Raw genomic sequence first — 20,113 nt, forward strand, 5'->3', positions numbered from 1 at the left:
CACTGTTCATTGCTATGAAAGGCAGGAACACCTATCGTCAGTGAAATTCAGCCTGGATCCTGTATTTCCTCCATTGGATCCTGCAATTCCTGCATTTCCTCCATTACAGCGCCATAAACCTGAGTTGTACCAAATCATTCAGTTGTGCCCAGCTTTGACATGGATGTAGGGCACAGCAAAGAGAGCAAAAATGTGAACAGTAGTTAACACTCACCTGCAACAATAGACCGAAGAGCATTGTCACTAACTCGCTCTGCAAACATTACATGCCTCTTCAGGGATCCATCATAAACAAAGTAAAACTCAGCATCCTTTGGGAGGTAAATATCCTTGTCAAATTTTGCATGTATAATCACCTGTCCCTGGAAAATGAGAGGGCTTTCAGAAGCATACAGTAAATTTCTCACCTCCAGTGTATTTCAGATGCAAATTTATTACAACCTTTTCAACAATACTACACAAAGGCTGTGATCCAAAACCAAAAATCTACAGTTTTCTACTTCCACTTAGAAAATAACACTAGTTTTATGCTGACAAGCAAAGGTGATTTAAAAAAAATGCTTTTTAAATAATGCCTTTCAACTAATTCCTTTCACCCTGACACAAATGTAACTTTTTATTTGAAACACATTGGAAAAAGTGAGTCAGTGAATCAAACTATCTTGCTATTCAAAAACCACACAGTGTTAAAAAAAATAAATCAGAAGCGCTTGAAATTATCTTAGAATCAATTTTACAAAACATAAGCACTGATATAATTATACAACTGACTATGCTGGTTTCAAAGAATACTAGTTCCCAGATATCTGCCTGTGGGTTTCTTTATAGCAAATGGAAAGCAACCAGCCAAGAAAAATCTGTCATACAATAGCTTCAAAAAGGAACAGGAAAGGGATCTGAGAAGCAGCAAACAATAACAAATGTCTGACATGTCTGAGGGAGGAAATTTAGATGAAGTTGTATTTCCCTGGAGAAGAGGACAGTGTGCTCCACTGTGCCTCAACAGCTTCCACGGTTGTTCTAAGACAGAATTGTTCCAACATCTGTCAAAAACGGTGTTTTCTGGAAATCACACTACAGAAGAGTAATACCTCAGACATCCACACTTCCAAACTACACCTGCCTTGCCTCTGTTTGAAACAGTTCCTACAGCACTGGCTCCACCAGCTCCATAAACAAGTCTGGTAAAAAACAAAGCACAGCTCAGCAGCACAGAAATTTCAGTGGTTGAAAACTGCAGTTACAACCCTGACAGTCCTGTCAAACACCCAGCAGCTCCTTCCCTGTTCATTATACAGCAAATATACATCTTACAGCAGCAAGAGTCTTGCTGCCCCCCCTCCCCTCCCAGCATAACGTCTTCACCTTCCTTCCCCAAGGACATCTTTATGGTCACTTGTAACGATGTAAATCCTGCATTTGTTTTCCTCTTAAATGTCGGCAACTCTTTTGAACTATGCGTAAAGAAGCAAAGGCTAGTTTCAGGCACAAAATCCTCCTTAGATAGGATTGTTCCATTAAGGATAGATGTAAGCAACATTACGAATCCAGTATCAAGAGCAAACATGCCTGACATCCCCAGAAACTGATAATGCACCTTTTTTTAGTAGCCTAAAGTTTTTGTTGCCAAGTGTTTTCTCCTATTTCTCTTTGGGTTTTGCACTGTTCTATCCAGAATATTTAAGTTTTTAATCCTATGTTAGTTGTGAATAGCCGTTTCTGTCTGGATGGCTATTTGGGGGGAAGTAAGAACAGGGTAAGACCCTGACGACATTCCGGAGTCTGCTCTGGTGCATGCCTAACTGACTGCAGCATGGTACACAGAAGTGCAGCAGAATTTCTCCCACGCAGGCACTTGTGGCCACAACTCCCAAACCACCTCTGTACCCTCTGGACCCCTAAGGCTGAGGGACTACATTAGCCCACCAGCTCTTGCATTTTCTTTGCACTATGTGAAACAAGGGAGAATTTTTGTAGCAATATTTCTGATTTGTTAAGCCTCACTCTAGGGAGGGAGGGGAGGGAAATTAAGCTCAAATTGTATACTGCTCCTTTTCTTAAAATGTTAACTTAGAATCAGTAAGGACAGAGGAGCATCTTGAACCGATCAGACTGCATAACATACAGTCATGAGGGAGAATTTCATAACTCCTTGACTTATAATGGGTTAAGGAAAAAAGACCAAGTGGAAAGTTCATATGCCTAGGACAAAAGTTTTTCATAATCCACTCCTTTCAACCCTCTAGATGAAGAAATTGCTGCAAATTTAACCAAAGATTTTACAGAAGGAAGGCAAATCAGCAGGTAGCTTGTATGTGGCCAAGCAATTAAGTGATTCATTTTGAGAATCCCATGTGACCCAAAAGGAGGCTTAAACCCTGTATTACTTGAGAGAATTCAAAGATAACAGAAAAAGTAACTTTCACAGGGAACTATGCTACACCTTTTTTGATGCTGCATGGTTACCACACCTGGCATCAGAAGCAGTTATTTCTCAAAGGACAAGTTCCTGTCATCACCTCCATCCTGTCTTCAGTTGTTCGCATTTCATGTTGCTCAATTCCACCAACTTCATCCTTGCTGCCACCACTTAAACATGCATCAGTTTGCTGTTCAGGCCACCACAAATGCCTTCTGCTCTAGTTTCAAAGGATCTTTTTTCTTCTCAGCTACTCCTCTCCAACTGCACCCCTGGTGCAGTAATGTCATCTTCTCACCTCCTGAAAATCTTTCACAATTGCATCCTACTACCACTGGAGTTCACCCCTTAACTCATCCCTTCCCATCCCTCCAATACTTTGCACAACACTTGTCCTGTACAGCCATGTCCCACCCTGCTGCCTGCCTTCTCACAGGACAACTTCTCTTCTATCACACATCAGTTCTTCTGTTTCCCTTCACCCTCTCCTCTGAGCTACAGCCTTCACCCTGGCTTCAGATCTACATGTGACAGAGCCTAGCTTAGCCTGTGTTTAAGTGTCTCTTCCTTTCAGAACTGTTTTCCTTTGGTGCTGAATTACATCTATTTAATGCCAGGTCTGAATGTAAAGTGATACCTCCAACAAAAGCATTCAGGATCCATATGCTGCTAAAGAAGTGCAGTCGTAAGACAGAAAGAAGAACCTCATACTATGTTTGATCAACCCTTCCCTACATCTGCAAGATCTTTTTTTAGATTTCTATAGAGCTATTGTACAGTTAATATAATTAGTAGATATGTTGCATATGTAGCATACATATAATCTACATCCTTGCATATACATATGAACTAATTAAAACAAAGATCCTGTAATGCAGCTAGACAGTATCACAAACAGATGTGACTGTGATGGGGATAGCTGCACTCACAATCCATTTGCTGCCAAAATACATTTATTTGGCAGATCAGTCTTTCCCACTGTTACTATCCACTTGGACTTCCCTCCAAACACTGCTGACAGAGGCTCATCCACTACATATATGAAAACAAAAATACCATTGAACTCTGAGGATGCTTTTATTGCTGCCACAAAAGGTGTTTGTGTATGTCTATGCACACATCAAAGGTGCTTTCCTATTCTTCTTGACAGCTGTGAAGCTAGCTGCCATGAGACAGCACTGTAATTAGCACGCTGTTCATTTCCTCTGTGTGAAGCCAACTTTGTTACTGGAACTATTTAATTATTATTTTTTTTTCCTTCAAACAAAGAACACCTGCAGTCCATTCTAGAAAACTCATAGGTAGAAAAATACTTGGAGAAAGTGATGCATGCTGTGACCCTCCTTCAGACTCTGCAGCTGGAAAAGGCAAAAGGATTCATCCTGCTTCCAAGCCAGACCAAAATGGAGGTGGTGGAGAAGGAGGAAGAGGAAATGAGGAAAAAGTCTGCCAGTTCATTTAGTTCTTTGCACTGTTTTCGGATGTATGACCCTGCCTTTAGCTGCATTTAGATGCAGATCACTCAAGGGCATTGACTTACCCTGCTAAGCAGCTCTGCACACAGGCAATATATTTTATTGAGAGCTGCCAATCTTACTCGTAATGACTGTGTATGTCCTCCACAAGTTTGTTTAACACATTGAAGAGCTTTGGGCAAGAAACTTCTCCCAAGCATGATACACCCAGCACTTGTCACATGAAGGTGTGGGGAAGAGACTGATGCAGAGGACTTTATTACAAGTATAAAAAAAAAAACAAACCAAAACCCACCACTTAGGGTGTCCTAGGCCATATAAGAACAGCCTAGAAAGAATAATATACAGAGTGTTGAAAAATATATATATTGTAAATAAACAAAATTTCAGTGCCACAACTACTTTGGTCAAACAGTGGAACAGAGAGGTGGTCAATGCCCCGAGCCTATCGGTGTTGAAGAGTCATTTGGACAATACCCTTAATAACATGCTTTAACTTTTGGTCAGCCCTGAACTGGTCATGCAGTTGGGCTAGATGATCATTTTAAGTCTCTTCCAACTGAAACAGTCTAGTCTATTCTACTTGGGATTGTTACATTTTGTAGTAATTGAGTAATTGAGGTAAGCTCAGTGTTAGAAAACTGAAATAAGAGCTTCAGAAACATGTACGAACTTGATCTCTCTCATCTTGGCGCACACATAACCTAGGCAGAAACCCAGCAGCCGTACATTAGCCCTGTGAGAAAAGGGCTTATTTTACTTGCTTAAATCTGAGGGACCATTTATATGTTTCCATTGTATCTGCTCCCTGCAGAGGCATTTATTTCCTGGCTCCCTCAGGCAAGGCCAGCCCAGCCAGGGAGCAGGTTGAAGCAGGAGCTACCTGGACAGATCTTTCCTCTCTAGATAAATGAACTCAGAGAGCATCACAAGTGGGAACAAGTCCAGCTCCATCCTCCTCCTCCTTTCCTAGCAAGGCACACAGGAAGGAGGTAAGGGGGCTGTATCCTGCAATGACACTCTGTAATGTACCCCTCCACCAAAGCATTTCCTCACTGCTTCACAGGGCTTTCCCAGAGCTTTTGAGGAGCTGCTACCTCTCTGTAACAGGATTTTTTGGGAGAGCCTGAGTGCTCTCAATCAAAACATACATCCATTAGACTATTACAACAATTAAATACTGCAGGTAAACAGGGAAACACATTTTCCAGCATTCCACTAGAAATTCATACTCACAGAAAGTATTTGTTCAATATCACTCTCACCATATCTGGTAAAAGCACTTCTCCAGTGATTGCTATCCCAACCAAAACACATTCTGAAGTCTGCTGAAGAATTGTGACACAGACCTATCACTAAAGCATGAAGCGATTATGGTTATCAGCATTTAAAAGTATGCAATTAACCACTTATTCATGTATCAATACTAAAAAGCAAACCCAAAAAATTATAGAATTATAGAATCATAGAATATTTAGGATTGGAAAGGATCTTAAGACCATTTAGTTCCAACCCACCTGCCATGAGCAAGAACACCTCACACTAAACCATGCCACCCAAGGCTCTGTCCAGTCTGGCCTTGAACACTGCCAGGGATGGAGCATTCACAACTTCCCTGAGCAACCCGTTCCAGTGCCTCATCACCCTTACAGTAAAGAACTTCTTCCTCATATCCAATCTAAACTTCCTCTATTTAAGTTTCAACCTGTTACCCCTTGTCCTATCACTACAGTCCCTAATGAATAGTCCCTCACCAGCATCCCTACAGGCCCCCTTCAGATACTGGAAGGCTGCTATGAGGTCTCCACACAGCCTTCTCTTCTCCAGGCTGAACAGCCCCAACTTTCTCAGCCTGTCTTCATACAGGAGGTGCTTCAGGGGACTGATCATCCTCGTGGCCCTCCTCTGGACTTGTTCCAACAGTTCCGTGTCCTTTTTATGTTGAGGACACCAGAACTGCACACAATACTGCAAGTGAGGTCTCATGAGAGCAGAGTAGAGGGGCAGGATCACCTCCTTTGACGTGCTGGTCACGCTGCTTTTGATGCAGCCCAGAATACGGCTGGCTTTCTGGGCTGCTCTGAATCTCTTCTCTGCCCAACCTCTAGCTGTGGCTGGGATTGCTCCGACCGAAATGTAGGACCTTGCACTTGCCACAGTTAAACTTCATAAGGTTTACATCAGCCCACCTCACAAGCATGTTATGGTATACGCACTATCTGAAATGGGGACACTATGCTGCTACAGAGCAATGTTTGTTCTAAGCCTGTTTCAGACACTGAAGCTGGAAATACATACCAATTGACATGTTTCTTCTCCATTTCTAAATACAGAACCAATTTAGGCTTAACGTTCATCCTCTAGGTACCAAAACCCAAACTAGGTAAGTCACACAGGTGACTCATCTTTGGAAAACCAGCCAAGCTTTCAGGCAAGTGGCTTGAAAACAGCATGGCCCCAGAGGACTTTACTGCACAAGATTCCTGACAATCCACTAGTTGGTAGGTGTCTTCGACACCATTTTCACAAGTTCACTATTTAACAACAGTTCAACCTCTCTCCCACTCTTTCCTCTCACTAACAAGCTTTTATATATCCTCACAAAGTTGGTAAAAGAGCAAGTTTTAAACTCAAAGGGCACTTACTGAGACCAGACAGCTATTACATTATTTACATTTACACAGTAAATGGTGTTCAAAACAAGCACCCAACTCCACCCAACCATCACAGTGACAGACAGGAATTGAAGATCCCTCAAACACCACCCACGCCTGTAACAGCAGAGAACTTCAAGCAGCCACATCAACATTTATGTCTGCAAAAGCAAACTGACAGAAGGTGACCATGGGAGAAACCCTTGGTCCACTGAAGGCAGGAGGAGTTTTGCCATGAATATAATGAGAGCCAACATTATCATTGCAATCCTTGAAATAAAAGAGGCATGTGGGAGAAAAGGGGGAGAAGAGGCTGCAGCTATGGCAGAATTAAGAGACACCAACTCAGCTGTAAATGTATTAAACTTGTCGCTAATCAAGTACTTGGCAGCTTTGATCTCTCTGGGAGCCATAAAAGAAAGCATACCTTTTATTACCAGTGAAAACACTACCCTGGCACCAGCACCAAGGAGCTGACTAGGAAGGTTTGTGTTTTTAACAGGATTTATAGGTCTATGCACGCTTTCAATGCAACAAAACAGGTTTTCCTTCTGTTTCTCTAGGGCACTCAAGAGCTAGGTCAGGCACACAGGAGCAGGGTCCCAAGCCCTACATCCCAGGTAGACAGCAGCAAAGACCAGACTTCCCAAAGCCTCTGGAGAGGAGCTTCAACCTACAGCCGTGCTCTGAACTTTTTCTGCACCAGGCTGGGGCAGGCTGCCTGTGAGGAGAAGAGGGGAAAGGAGGTAGTAAACCCTCACGGTTGAGGCATAGCGGTATCCAGGCCAGCAGGAAGGGATGATGGGTCAACTATGGCACTTCCAGTGTGCCTGATCCATATTCTGCTGCAAGTCATCCCATGTACTAATAAATAACTTCAACCTGAAGCAAGCTTCTTCCACGTTGAATTCATTTAGATAACACTATCTTCTTCACCAGCAACTTGCCCCAGCAAAACAAGTGCAATGCAAAAGGACCTTCAGCGGACTTCCAGATCCAGGCCATCATCCTGGCTAACGCTAAAAACTTCAAGAGCTTGCCCCTATCCTTGCTTACACTGCCTGGATAAATCTGTTTTCCCAACAGCCTTTTACCATAAAAATAATACATTCTAAAGTAGCTAAAAATGTCCTTGTCAAACTATATAAGCAAAATAATAGCTTGAGGAATAACACTTTATCTAGCATTTTCAAGGATATTATCTTTAAATACACTACTATAAAGAGACACCACATTTGTAATTACATGCTCTAATACCTATGTGCATAAAAGAATGGTTTCTTTGTTTCCAAAATGCAAGTCCCAACATCTCAAAGCAAATGCAAGCCCCCAAGTATTGCTAACAATAATTGGGCTTCTTTCCTCTACTTAAGTTGCCAGTAGCCACAATTCAACATAAATATTTCATCACTGTTCAAAAGACTAACTTCAGAAAATCTTTGTATTTTAAGGTGAATAGTTCAATTATATTGTACGTCTGCTTAGACAAGAATAGTGACAAGTATTTTCCCTGAGCAGCCATATAGTTCTAAATACCTTTGCTGCATCTTAGCTGCAACTACAAACAATCCTACACAAAAGGCACCAAAAAAGCAGTGGGGAAACTGTAAATAAACACAAAACAACCATACCATTAATAACAAGAACAAAGTTGTACACATGCCTAATGTTGAGTGTATTTCTTTAACATCCACCAGACAGTTCTTGTCAACAGATTGCAGTAAACATTGTCAAGGATTTGTTTAAGAAAGCATGTGCCCTATTTGAATGGAATGCAATGGAATTCAAGGCTAAACACACAATGAAAGGCATAACAAAGGAAAAGGAAAGAAAGTAACAAACTGAAAAAATAGGAGCGAAAAGCTAACAGTTCTCTATAAGCACTATCTAACTGTATAACTAATAACTTATTAAACAAAAATGGGGGGTCAGGGCTCTTCAACTGAATTATTAAAGAGAAGAAACAACTGAGTATGATTAATTTCTTTTCTATCCACAGTAACAGAAAAAGCATAATTCCACATACAGACAAGGTATGTGATGAGATGGTCATACTTAGTATTACACATTGCCCAAAAGCCTACACATAGATTTTCACGAAAAATAAATATGCACATATGGCTGCTTTGAGAAGAGCCAGTCCTGTGCTGACTTACACTGACAAACTCCATCAGCACACCAAGAACCTCACTCATTCACACTATGTCAAACAGAATCCTTCAGCCTCCACACCTGTGCACAAGACAGTGCCTGCGCACAGGAAACATGCCACAGCAGATACTCCAAATAACATCAGCTTTATGAGCCAAGTATCTGTAGGTACTTCCTCAGTGTGAGGCACATTTGTGAGAAATACAGAGGAAGTACTTGCACAGACACCTCTGGGCAAAAGTGAGAAGCATCTCCCCAGCATCTACTTAACACAAGACAGCACAAAGAAGCCCAACAACTTAGCAGCTGAGGCAGCTCTCCAAAAAAAGCATTCAGTGACATTTGCTCCCAGAATATAACCTGAAGGATGCTTTTAGCAAGGTCCCTCTTTTGATACGCAATATCAACAAAGTCATCACTTTGGCTTAGATGCAGTGTCTTTTTAAAAAGAAAAAGCAAGTATTGGTAGAAGCTATTACCACCTTTTTTTCTGCTAAGTAGCCCAAATAAACTGAAAAAACATCAAGCATTCTGTTACATCCAAACAGATGACAAAAGTATACTCAAGGCAAAAAAGAACAAGAAGGTTGGAAGAGATCATAAGGAGTCAACTAACTGATCCCCATGCCTCATGGCAGGATCAACACTGCCAAGTTATTCATCAAAGAGGTTTTGCCCACCCTGTTGTGAAAGCACCCCTCACTCAGTTACCTAACACACAGCACTGGGAACTTCTTCCCACCCAAAGAACTCCCTGCCTGGCCTCTCCCACCTTCCACAGCTGGTACCTACTTTGGGGGTTTTTAGGGCTGATAATATAATAGTTGGGTGATATGAAATGGACAGCAATGTGCCAGAGAAGGCCATGCTAAGGAATGCACTGCAGCCTCCATTTCTGTACAATTGTTTTCACACGCAAGCTGAGCTCTAACCTGTCAATGACTTCACAGCTGGATTACTTCTTTTATTTGTTTTGAAGAGAAGGAGAGATATGGGCTGTATTTCATCTTGTTGGGTTCTACAGGAGATCAGCCTTAAACCTTGTAGGTTTTCAGTTGAGCTTATTATAATACTCCTTCTTTGATGACAAACTGAAGTACACTTGCTGTACTTGGACTTCCTGAAACTGCATTTCCCAAAGCTACACGTTCTATCTCCTCACTAGCATCAATACAAGCTCACTCTCTTCATAGACACAGTCAGAAGAACATGTTTCTTGTTGAGAACTGCAAGATCTGGCCCCAGGAAAAGGAATTAGAAACTAGCAGAATAAAAAAACAAAAAAAAAGCAGGCATTTAAGTTACTGCTTATTTACTGCAAAATACAATCCCTCTAAAATTAAGAAACCCAGTAACACACAATGAGATATATATATGTCTGCAAGTCTCTATGCTGCTCCTCACTGCTAAATTGACTCTGTTATTCACTTTAAAAAGAAACATTTATTAGATGTATTGATGCATTTCACTCAGTGCACATGCAATATACCCAGATGCAGGTCCCAGGTCCTTATATTCTATAGCATCATCTTATCACAAAAAACTACCCTCCTCAGCCCTGTTTCTCCTGTTGCACCCCTTCACTTAACTCTCTGCTTTTTGTTTAACTTCTGTCAGCTCTTCACCCCTGCTGCAAAGCACCATCGCTGAGAGATGTCAAGCAAAAACACAGCAGGAGCTTATGGTCACCAAATTTGCCCAGGAAGTCTGGCACAATCTTAGGCCACAAAAGGCAGTGAAAAAAAGCATAATGCTGTAATGCACGTGTCATGTAGTTTTCATGCTGCGCTGCTGTACTGGTATAAAGGGTGATGGTGGAGGAAAGGAACAACTAAGGTACTGTAAGGATTAATTTACAATGGAAAATCAAAAGACATATAAACATATAATCAGCCATTTCAGAAAGGTATTCTACTGCCAAGTGCAGAAGTTCAGACACTTTATATGATCATGAGTAGGTGGCTGCAGGAACTCAGCCAAGAGCAAGAAGTTCCCCCAGTAACTCTGTAAATCATAAAGATTAACAGAATTAAAGCATCCACTAACTTCTTCCTCAGCACAGGCTGGCAATACTAATCTTTAATTTAAATACACAGCTGGCAGCAAGACCATTTACACATCACAAGTAACATCCAGCAACACTAACCTGATCCACCCCAGATATGGGCTCTCAATTTGCTATTTGTTGTTGATAGTGTTAATATCTCACTAATGTGAGAGCACACGATGAGAAGCTTATGCCAGCTTTATGCTTTTTATACCTGCTGTATGTCAGCAGCAGGAAAACAGACAATACCTGATCTGGCTGCTGGTGAAGAATTAATCCACAAAAGCTTTTAAACAATCTGAACCTGAGATCAAGTTTATAGCAGTTCAGTACCTTGCACCACATAGCCACTATTTCATTTAACTTGTCACCAGCAGTTTTAAAGCTGTGTTTAATGTATCATCAAACTGTGACAACGGGTAAGGTGAAGAAACGTTTTCAGTCTCCCATATAGCAAAGTAACCAATACTTGTGAAGAATCTTCTAATTCTGGAACTGCCAGATAAAAATAAAAAAAGCCTGATGCCCTTATCAGAAAAAGGGGTGCGGGTGGGGGGGAGGGGGCAATAAAAGGGAAGAATAAAATTTAAAAAATATCTTTGCAAGTATTACACAGTGCCAAAACATGCATTAACATTCTTGCTGGTCTATCACTAAATATCATTCAGTGTTTTGCTGTCAATGGCAACACAATCAATGCTCATACACATAAACATACAGAGGAATTAAGAAGCTTGGGAATGAGCTGTTCACATGCACAGGTCAGAAAAACTCTCCAGTAAGGCATATGAATAGAAAATTAGCATCCATTCTGACATGCAACTGTTAACTAAAAGAACAAAAGTTACCTCTTTCAGTTGACTTGATTTACAATATGTCAATCAGATAACAGTATTCTCACGTCCTGTCTGACATCAGGACTCTACTGTTGCAGACACCACACAAATACATGTGAGCACAAAGTCCCTGCTGAGAAAAATCCCAGTCTAAGGACTGAACAGGGAAACAAAAAATAAAGGAAAAAAAATACACCATGGGAGCAAAAAATGATCCAACTGCTGATGGACATGCTTTGAAGTACCCATTCTTTTTCTTCATACCTTTTAAAATATATCCCATTCTTCCACATTTATTTCCTCAGTCTCATTCTGGCAGCCTGTGCACACTGTTCCATGTGTTCACATGCAAGCCACCCACAATGGACCTGATCAGGCTCCCACAAAGGTCAACAACAAAACACTCATGTCTCCAGCCAGCACTGCATCAGGCCAGAAAGCACAGCTCCATGCATTAGCAAATGCACGCTGGAAACCCAACACACATTTATATTTCAAGCTACATTACTTTTTTGTGTTTTGAAATCACTGTCTAACCAAGAAAGTGTTTTCAGCCTGGTTGAACACACAGGCTGGCCTGTGATATGTCCAACCCCACCTCAACAGCAAAGAACATGAAAGCATAGGATGAGCAAGATGGTCTAAAAGCTGGCTAGCAGAAACTGAACACATAACAAGAGCAAAAGATCCAAACACTGTATTCCACTATGGAAAACTCTATCCTTTTCCACCCCTCTTCCCACCTCAACTCTTCTCAGCTCTTCAGCATGAAGGAACTGGGAAGGCACACAGCTTTGCAAGGTAAACAATCAACTACTTATTCTGAGATCAATATATAAGTCCTACTGGCTCTTACTACTCATGTCATGCAAAAGCATGCTGAAATCATGCACAAGTTTGAACTTCACTTCAGTCATTTAGGAAAAAAAAACCAACATTGTTTAATTATTTTTGTTAATTCTGTTTCCCAATTCTCATGCACATGAAAACCACACATTTGTGAAGAAGGCAAAAATTACAGCTCATTTGTCCCTCTAGCTCTAACTAGGCACACAAATTAAGATACTTTAGAAAGGAAATTTGGAATTTATTCCTGCCAGACAAGATGATTCACAACTTTTTAACTCACCAAGTGTTTTCAGAGTCCCCCTGCCAATGGACCATTTTCTGGTAGATGTGTTCAAATTATTCCTGGACATGCTGCTAGAGTACAAATAAAACCTTGTTTATTTTATCGCCTCTTGCATGAGCCCCAGTGCAGAATTGAAAATTTTCGAGGCATTCAGGACTATGTGAATTTCAGAGTGAACTTTAACATTGCCTTCAGCTGGAGCAACATCAGCTAACACAGAGCACTTGGGAAAATTCTCACCTTTGAGGTAAAAACAGCCCAGGCAGCTAGAAGTTGCTAACAGAGTACCAAATTAACCCAGTCCCTGGATACACATTAAAATCCTCTTCTTGAATTGAATTTTCTATGACCCTTTGCCTTCTGATCTTTTCAATAGGACTTAAAATCCTGATCTGAAACTTTTGTCTTTTAATTTCCTCTGCTGTGGGGCAGCCATGCATATCCTGAAGCTTGCCTCAAAACAGTTTATGAAATGTCCATTAAGAAACTCCAACTATTTTTCCCATTCCATGTCACTGCTCATGAGTGGCACTGATCGTCCAACAGTACCAGAGCTAATTCAACAGGCGAACATGAAAGCCAGCAATGGGACAAGGCAAGAAGGCCCTGGCAGCTAGCTGGACAGAGAAACCTTGCTCATTCTTTTGCCAGTGCCTACCAGCTTATGTCTTTTCTTGTTGAATAATTAAATGAGCTTACCTGCCAACTAAAATATTTTTTAATTAATTCTGTTTCACCATGTTTCTCACCTACAGAAATCCAGGTAGTTAAACCATCCATCACTGCAGCAGGTTTTGATTTGAAGAACCTTAAAATCACACCAGGAATTGCTGTTATTGTCTCACCCCTTGGGTATGAAACAGATCCCTTATTTCACTTTCTCCTCTCAGAAGGTTCCTTAGGTACCTTCTTCAGCCAAGGTACCTGTAAATAAGCAGTAGTGTTTTCAGCTGGATTCTAGAGAATTGTGCCAACTCATCTCTGAAGAATCACAAGACTGCAGGTTTAGAAGAAGATGCTAATGAACATGGCTGAACCCCAGGTGTTTGACCAAAAGCTCCTGGAGGGAGGATATATCCTTTGAAAAAATAACAAAAAATCAGAAGAACTTGAAAAATATTCCTTAATGACAGAAGGAAATAAAACAGCATGGATCCAAGAGATAACTAACTGAGGCTGTAATACAAACATACTTTCATGGAGATAAGCTACAGGTATATTACATGTGATAAAAAAGCCTGCCAGACTCTGGTACACACCAGCATTTAATTCCCAATTTCCATTCCTATTTTATCTTTACAGAGTCAACCTCTTTGGCCTGTGGTTACTGTGGAGGCAGCAGGGAAGCTACACTGTCATCTCAACTTGCTCAGAGCAAGTCCACCTGAAAGGCCAGCCACAGCCATGGAGCTGACCTCACTCCTTCTCCTCCTCTGCTGCTTCCAAGGCTGAGCTCCAGCAGTGCAATGGTGAAAGGAAATGTTGGTGTGGATAGGGCCCAGGTTTGCACTTGCTTATTCATATGAACTAGCATATGAATTCAGGACACACTGCCTCAAATGCTCCAAACCCTCATGGAAACAGCCATTGGCTTACATCCCACTTCACTGCAGGATAAGGGGATGAACATCAAGACATGGTTCCTCTGGCTCCCACTTATCCTTGGAGGAGAGATGGCTGTGAGTGCAGACTTGATGCACCTCCTCCCCCTCTCTGTCTTCACCCAGTGTGGCTGCAACCTTTCTTAGGAACTGTAAATGAGATGGGATGCACCTCTCCTGATGGGATGTGCCATGAGCAAGCTGCATTAGAAGTAGCTAACTTATCATCACTTACTGTCGAAGCAAAGCAAACTACTTCTCACAAAAATGTTCTTCATACAGACATATTTAACTTCTAAACAGGTTACAGAAGAAGGATGCTGCCCCATCTCACCATTCTAGGATAGGATATGAAAAATCTGAACTGGAGCGCATCACACCTTTCTTACATTTTAGGCATGTCACTGCATTTACATCACTTCAGTTCTTCTTTGAAAATGAAGCCAAACATCTAACTACAAAAGAGCATTGAAGAACAGTGCACTACAGAGATCACCAGGCACTGACATTATTACAGTGATGAAACACATAAGCTCCTAAACCAGAGCGCATTAAGCCAGTATCACATCACGTGGAGCAAATCAGCAATAAAAACAAACAAATAGTCAAGCAAAGAACTGGCATGACCAAGCAAACTCCATAAAGACCACTAAGAGGAAATATGCTAGACAGAATAAAATTGGGGAAACAGAAACCCTAGAAAACTAAGCATGCTTGGCACTCTGCAGACTCAGCCCAGGCAAAGACCACTGCCTATCTTGTTCAAAAGAGAGCAATCTCCAGGCATTTGGATGCTCTGTGGCTGTAAGCAACCTGGTGCTACATCCTACTCTCGGCCCAGTTACAGGAAAACCTGCTGAACCCACACTGCCTGTAGGAATACTTCAATACATTGTTATTAAACAGTGAATACGTAAGCACCCTTCCCTCCTTGGCACCTACAATTCACCAAAGAATCTTTGACAGGTTCAAGAAACAAAACCCAACCCCAAACAAGAACAAACCAGCAGAAACATTTAAGAGAGAGAGACTTGGTCTAGCAGGAAAACAGAGAAGTTGAGTTTTGACATTGAGCACTTTCAGCTAACTCCAGTGGCTGTAGGCAAAAGTATGGGAAACCTTAAGTGCATTTTGAGAACAGTAAGCAATATGCAGTACAGGACAAAGTGGAAGTTTTATTTTCCAGGTTATGGATAAGGAGCTGCTGAGAAAAATTCACAGGAAAAAAGAGGCTTATAAAAGGTGGAAGCAAGGACAGGCGGCCTGGGATGAATACAGGGATGTTGTGCGGGAAGTTAGGAACCAGGTTAGGAAAGCTAAGGCCCAGTTAGAGCTAAACTTGTCTAGGGATGTTAAGGATAACAGGAAGGGATTCGATAGGTATGTAGCGGCTAAAAAACAGACTAGGGACAACACAGCCCCCCTCTGGAAGCTTTCAGGAGAAATGGCTACACAGGACTTGGAGAAGGCTGAGGTTCTGAATGGCTTCTTTGCCTCGCACTTCACTGGCAAAGGCTCTGACCACACCACCCAAGTCTTGGAAGGCAGACGCAGGGACTGTGAAAACCTAGACCTTGGGCGCACTGTAAGACAGGATCTGGTTCGAGACCATCTTAAGAACCTGAATGTACAAAAGTCCATGGGACCTGATGAAATCCATCCGCGGGTCCTGAAGGAGCTGGAGAATGAAGTTGCAAAGCCACTGGCCATCATATTTGAAAAATCATGGCAGTCAGGTGAAGTTCCTGGTGACTGGGAAAAGGGAAATATAAGCCCCATTTTCAAGAAGGGAAAATGGATGACCCGGAGAATTACAGACCAGTCAGTCTCACCTCTGTGCCTGGCAAAATCTGGGAGCAGATTCTCCTGGAAGGCATGCTAGGGCACATGAAAAACAACAAGGTGCTTGGTGACAGCCAGCATGGCTTCACTAAGGGGAAATCCTGCCTGACCAATTTGGTGGCCTTCTATGATGGGGCTATGGAACTGATGGACAGGGCTAGAGCAGTTGATGTCATCTACCTGGACTTGTGCAATGCGTTTGACACTGTCCCACGTGGCACCCTTGTCTCTAAATTGGAGAGACATCAATTTGATAGGTGGACCATTCAATGGATAAAGAACTGCCCGGATGGCCGCATGCAAAAAGTTGTGGTCAATGGTTCAATGTCCAGCTGGAGACCAGTAATGAGTGGTGTCCCTCAGGGATCAGTGTTGGGACCAGTCTTGTTCAAAATCTTTATCATCAACATGGACAGTGGGATTGAGTGTGCCCTCAGCAAGTTTGCCAATGACACCAAGCTGTGTGGTTCTGTTGATACGCTGGAGGGAAGGAATGCCATCCAGAAGGACCTTGACATGCTTGTGAGGTGGGCTGATGCCAACCTCATGAAGTTTAACCATGACAAGTGCAAGGTCCTGCACCTGGGTCAGAGCAATCCCAGGCACAGCTACAGGTTGGGCAGAGAAGAGATTCAGAGCAGCCCTGCGGAGAAGGACTTGGGGGTGTTGGTCGATGAGAAAATGAACATGAGCCAGCTTCAGTGTGCGCTCACAGCCCAGAAAGCCAGCCGTATCCTGGGCTGCATCAAAAGGAGCGTGACCAGCAGGTTGAAGGAGGTGATCCTGCCCCTCTACTCTGCTTTCGTCAGACCTCACTTGGAGTATTGTGTGCAGTTCTGGTGTCCTCAACATAAAAAGGACACGGAACTGTTGGAACAAGTCCAGAGGAGGGCCACGAGGATGATCAGGGGACTCAAGCACCTCTACTGTATGAAGACAGGCTGAGAAAGTTGGGGCTGTTCAGCCTGGAGAAGAGAAGGCTGCGTGGAGACCTCATAGCAGCCTTCCAGTATCTGAAGGGGGCCTACAGGGATGCTGGTGAGGGACTATTCATTAGGGACTGTAGTGATAAGAGAAGGGGTAATGGGTTGAAACTTAAGCAGCAGAAGTTTAAACTGGTTATAAGGAAGAAGTTCTTTACTGTAAGGGTGGTGAGGTACTGGAACGGGTTGCCCAGGGAGGTTGTGAATGCTTCACCCCTGGCAGTGTTCAAGACCAGATTGGATGAAGCCTTGTGTGATATGGTTTAGTGTGAGGTGTCCCTGCCTATGGCAGGGGGGTTGGAACTAGATGATCTTAAGGTTCTTTCCAACCCTAACTATTCTATGATTCTATGATCTTGAGTCTTGAAGCTGAGAGTCCATGTTTCTATCTCTTCCCAGAGAATTAGCATCCAAATACTCCTTTAAAAAGACAGAATCCACACATAACCTTCAGGATCATCTTGTTTGGACACGAGGCCCCTTTGATGTCTGCACAGAACTGCTGTGGATATCCTACGTGGCGCAGCATCCCTTTATTTCCCATGTGATACAATCATCCACTCTCAGCAGAGAATAATTTACAAAGTTTCGAGATCACTTACTTTCTGTTCTTGAGAGCTGACTACTCCCACAGCATGTTTGCCCTACAGCAGTAAGACATTTCTTTGCCAATGTCAAAGATCAGTGTTGATCATCAATAACATTACTTTAAACGAATCAAACAAACAAACAAAAAAAAACCCAAACAAAAACCAGTCACCTACAATTAAATAAGAAGGAAGTATTTTCCATGAGAAAGATTTGCTTTTCCACAATCGGAACTGCTTCCAATAGGAGAAACAACTTGCACACATATAGTTTTTTAACATATGATAAGTGCTTCATCAAGTATTTTTGTTTTTGTCTTTCACAGATGGTCTTTTTTCTGTCTGCAATGAAACCAGTGATTGCCTGAAGACAGCACGGTCTTATTCCATGTAATGTGTTTAGTACACTACGAAATGAAAAGCCTCAGCTTGCTGCTCTAATTATGGTTTAAAAAGCATAATTTAGGAGGGGGAAAGCTATTTAAATTCAAGTTCTATTTACTTAAACAATGCATTCCTAGCAGTGAAAGAAAAGACAACATGTATGATGTTTCAGTTTATGCTTGGTTAGTCAATCCTGAAAATTACACTGGCTTAGAAGGAAAAAATTTATGATGTGGTTAATAGCATTTTGCTGTCTAGAAGCCAGAAACAGGCTCCTCAAATTAACTGAAAAGCATGTGCTTCAAATATTTAATTTTCTGTTTCATTAACATTTATTTTTAAACCATGACATTTATGTGTGTTGTGATTATATTTGAATGCATTGCTGCCACAAAAATTACATCTAAAGAGAAATGTATCAAAATAATGCATTTCTGAAATGGAGTAATTTCATAGAGTACCTTTAAATTCTATTTCACAAAAATTGTATTACCCAGCATGTTCCTTGGGCTTTCTGAATGCATTCTCTCTTACCCAACAAAAAGAAACAGCCATCACTCAACCAACCAGGTTATGCATACCATTATAGATCTGAAAAGAAATTCAGTACTGACAAAGCATGGCAGTTTGAAATAACAGCACTGTATGGATGCATCTTCCAGCTGAGTAACAACTGCTCATATACAGCAAGCCAACAAAGCGCTTTGCATATAATCTTTAAAATGTGTATCGTAAACACAGAATTGCAGTTATTCTCAGACAGTCTGACAGGAAGGACAAGCCTCTCAAATAGATATTCTTGGAATAAAGAGTGTAAAATCCACTTGATATAAATGCTAACCATGTTTAAATACAGTTTGAAAAACATCCTAATTTTGGACCCAGCATACAGATCTCTCAAAGAAGAGAAGTCTATGTTTTCCTAGAGGCTGCAAAGAACAGATTACTTCCTACCTTTTGACCACTTCCACTTTTCCTGTGGAAAATAATGCTATAACTGTATGCTGACATTTTTAAAGTTGCATGGGAACAGTATGTAACTGCTATGACATGGTATTCTACAGTTCCACTGTGCCCTTTAAAAGTGTCAGAATACATCAGAATTTTTCTAATACCCAGATTCACTGCAGTGCAAATATTCGTTATGTTCCCCCAGTCTTCCCAAGAGATGCTTTCTCTATCCCTGCTTACGCATGAACAATCAAGAGATTTTAGACAAGCTCAGCAAGTCAGAGAACTGCTTAATGGAAACTGTTTAAAGAACTGCACAAAGAAACTACTTTCACATGTAATATAAAGGCTGATTTGATTGCGTTCTCCCACAAAGTCATGCAAATAAAGCAGGAGCAGTTGGAAGTTTCCAGAACTGATTAAGTAATTGGACCTAACTAAGAGAAAAGAAATGCCTTAACTCAAGGGCTTTTTCAAGATGAACAGACCTCTTTGATCTTCCCAGATGCACTGAGAAGTATTCAGATTAGGAGCAATATTGTGAGGGACAAGCCTGTAAAGCTGCAACTCTTTCAAGAAACTAACTCAGCAGAACAACTACAAATTTCAGATGGGCATTGAGAGACAAGCTTGAACCTTTTTCAGTCACTTTAGGGTGTCCACATAGCCCCTTCTCATTCCCTTTCGAAGCCCTGAAAGTTTTACATACCCTCATTCCCACATACACACACTCACCTGCACAATATTTTAGGAGGCTGTTAAAAAATTACTAAAGCCCCAGTTTCTGGGAAACTCACTCCAGGTGGTCCTGCTGCAAGTCTCTGGGAGTCCATATTGTGCCGCTATCCATAGTTTCAGTAGGACACTGAAGACTCTGAAGAAAAACACCACCTCCACTTGTTCACCCCTCAAGAAAACAAGATGGTAGCTGCCTAACTGCAATCCAAATAATTCTCATCAGATTTCTAGCAAGTTAAAAGACCCCTCTGGGATTTACTCGCCTAGGTTGATGAGAGGCTGCCGAACACAACTATCAAGTTACCAAAGCTCA

The 20,113-nt window shown here is 41.7% G+C and overlaps 1 protein-coding gene across 1 annotated transcript in view; it reads right to left on the minus strand.

The window, feature by feature from the left end:
• LOC115947446 (rho guanine nucleotide exchange factor 28-like) overlaps positions 1-19,895 on the minus strand; it is a 41,739-nt gene extending 21,844 nt beyond the window's left edge. The window contains exons 1-2 of the mRNA XM_034072709.1: positions 19,860-19,895; positions 215-362 (exon numbers count right to left, since the gene is read on the minus strand). Coding sequence (XP_033928600.1) covers positions 215-362; positions 19,860-19,895 — 184 coding nt within the window. The remainder of the gene's footprint in view (positions 1-214; positions 363-19,859) is intronic.
• Between the last annotated feature and the right edge of the window lie 218 nt (positions 19,896-20,113).

This window comes from Melopsittacus undulatus, chromosome Z (genome assembly GCF_012275295.1).
Source record: "Melopsittacus undulatus isolate bMelUnd1 chromosome Z, bMelUnd1.mat.Z, whole genome shotgun sequence".
NCBI lineage: Eukaryota > Metazoa > Chordata > Aves > Psittaciformes > Psittaculidae > Melopsittacus > Melopsittacus undulatus.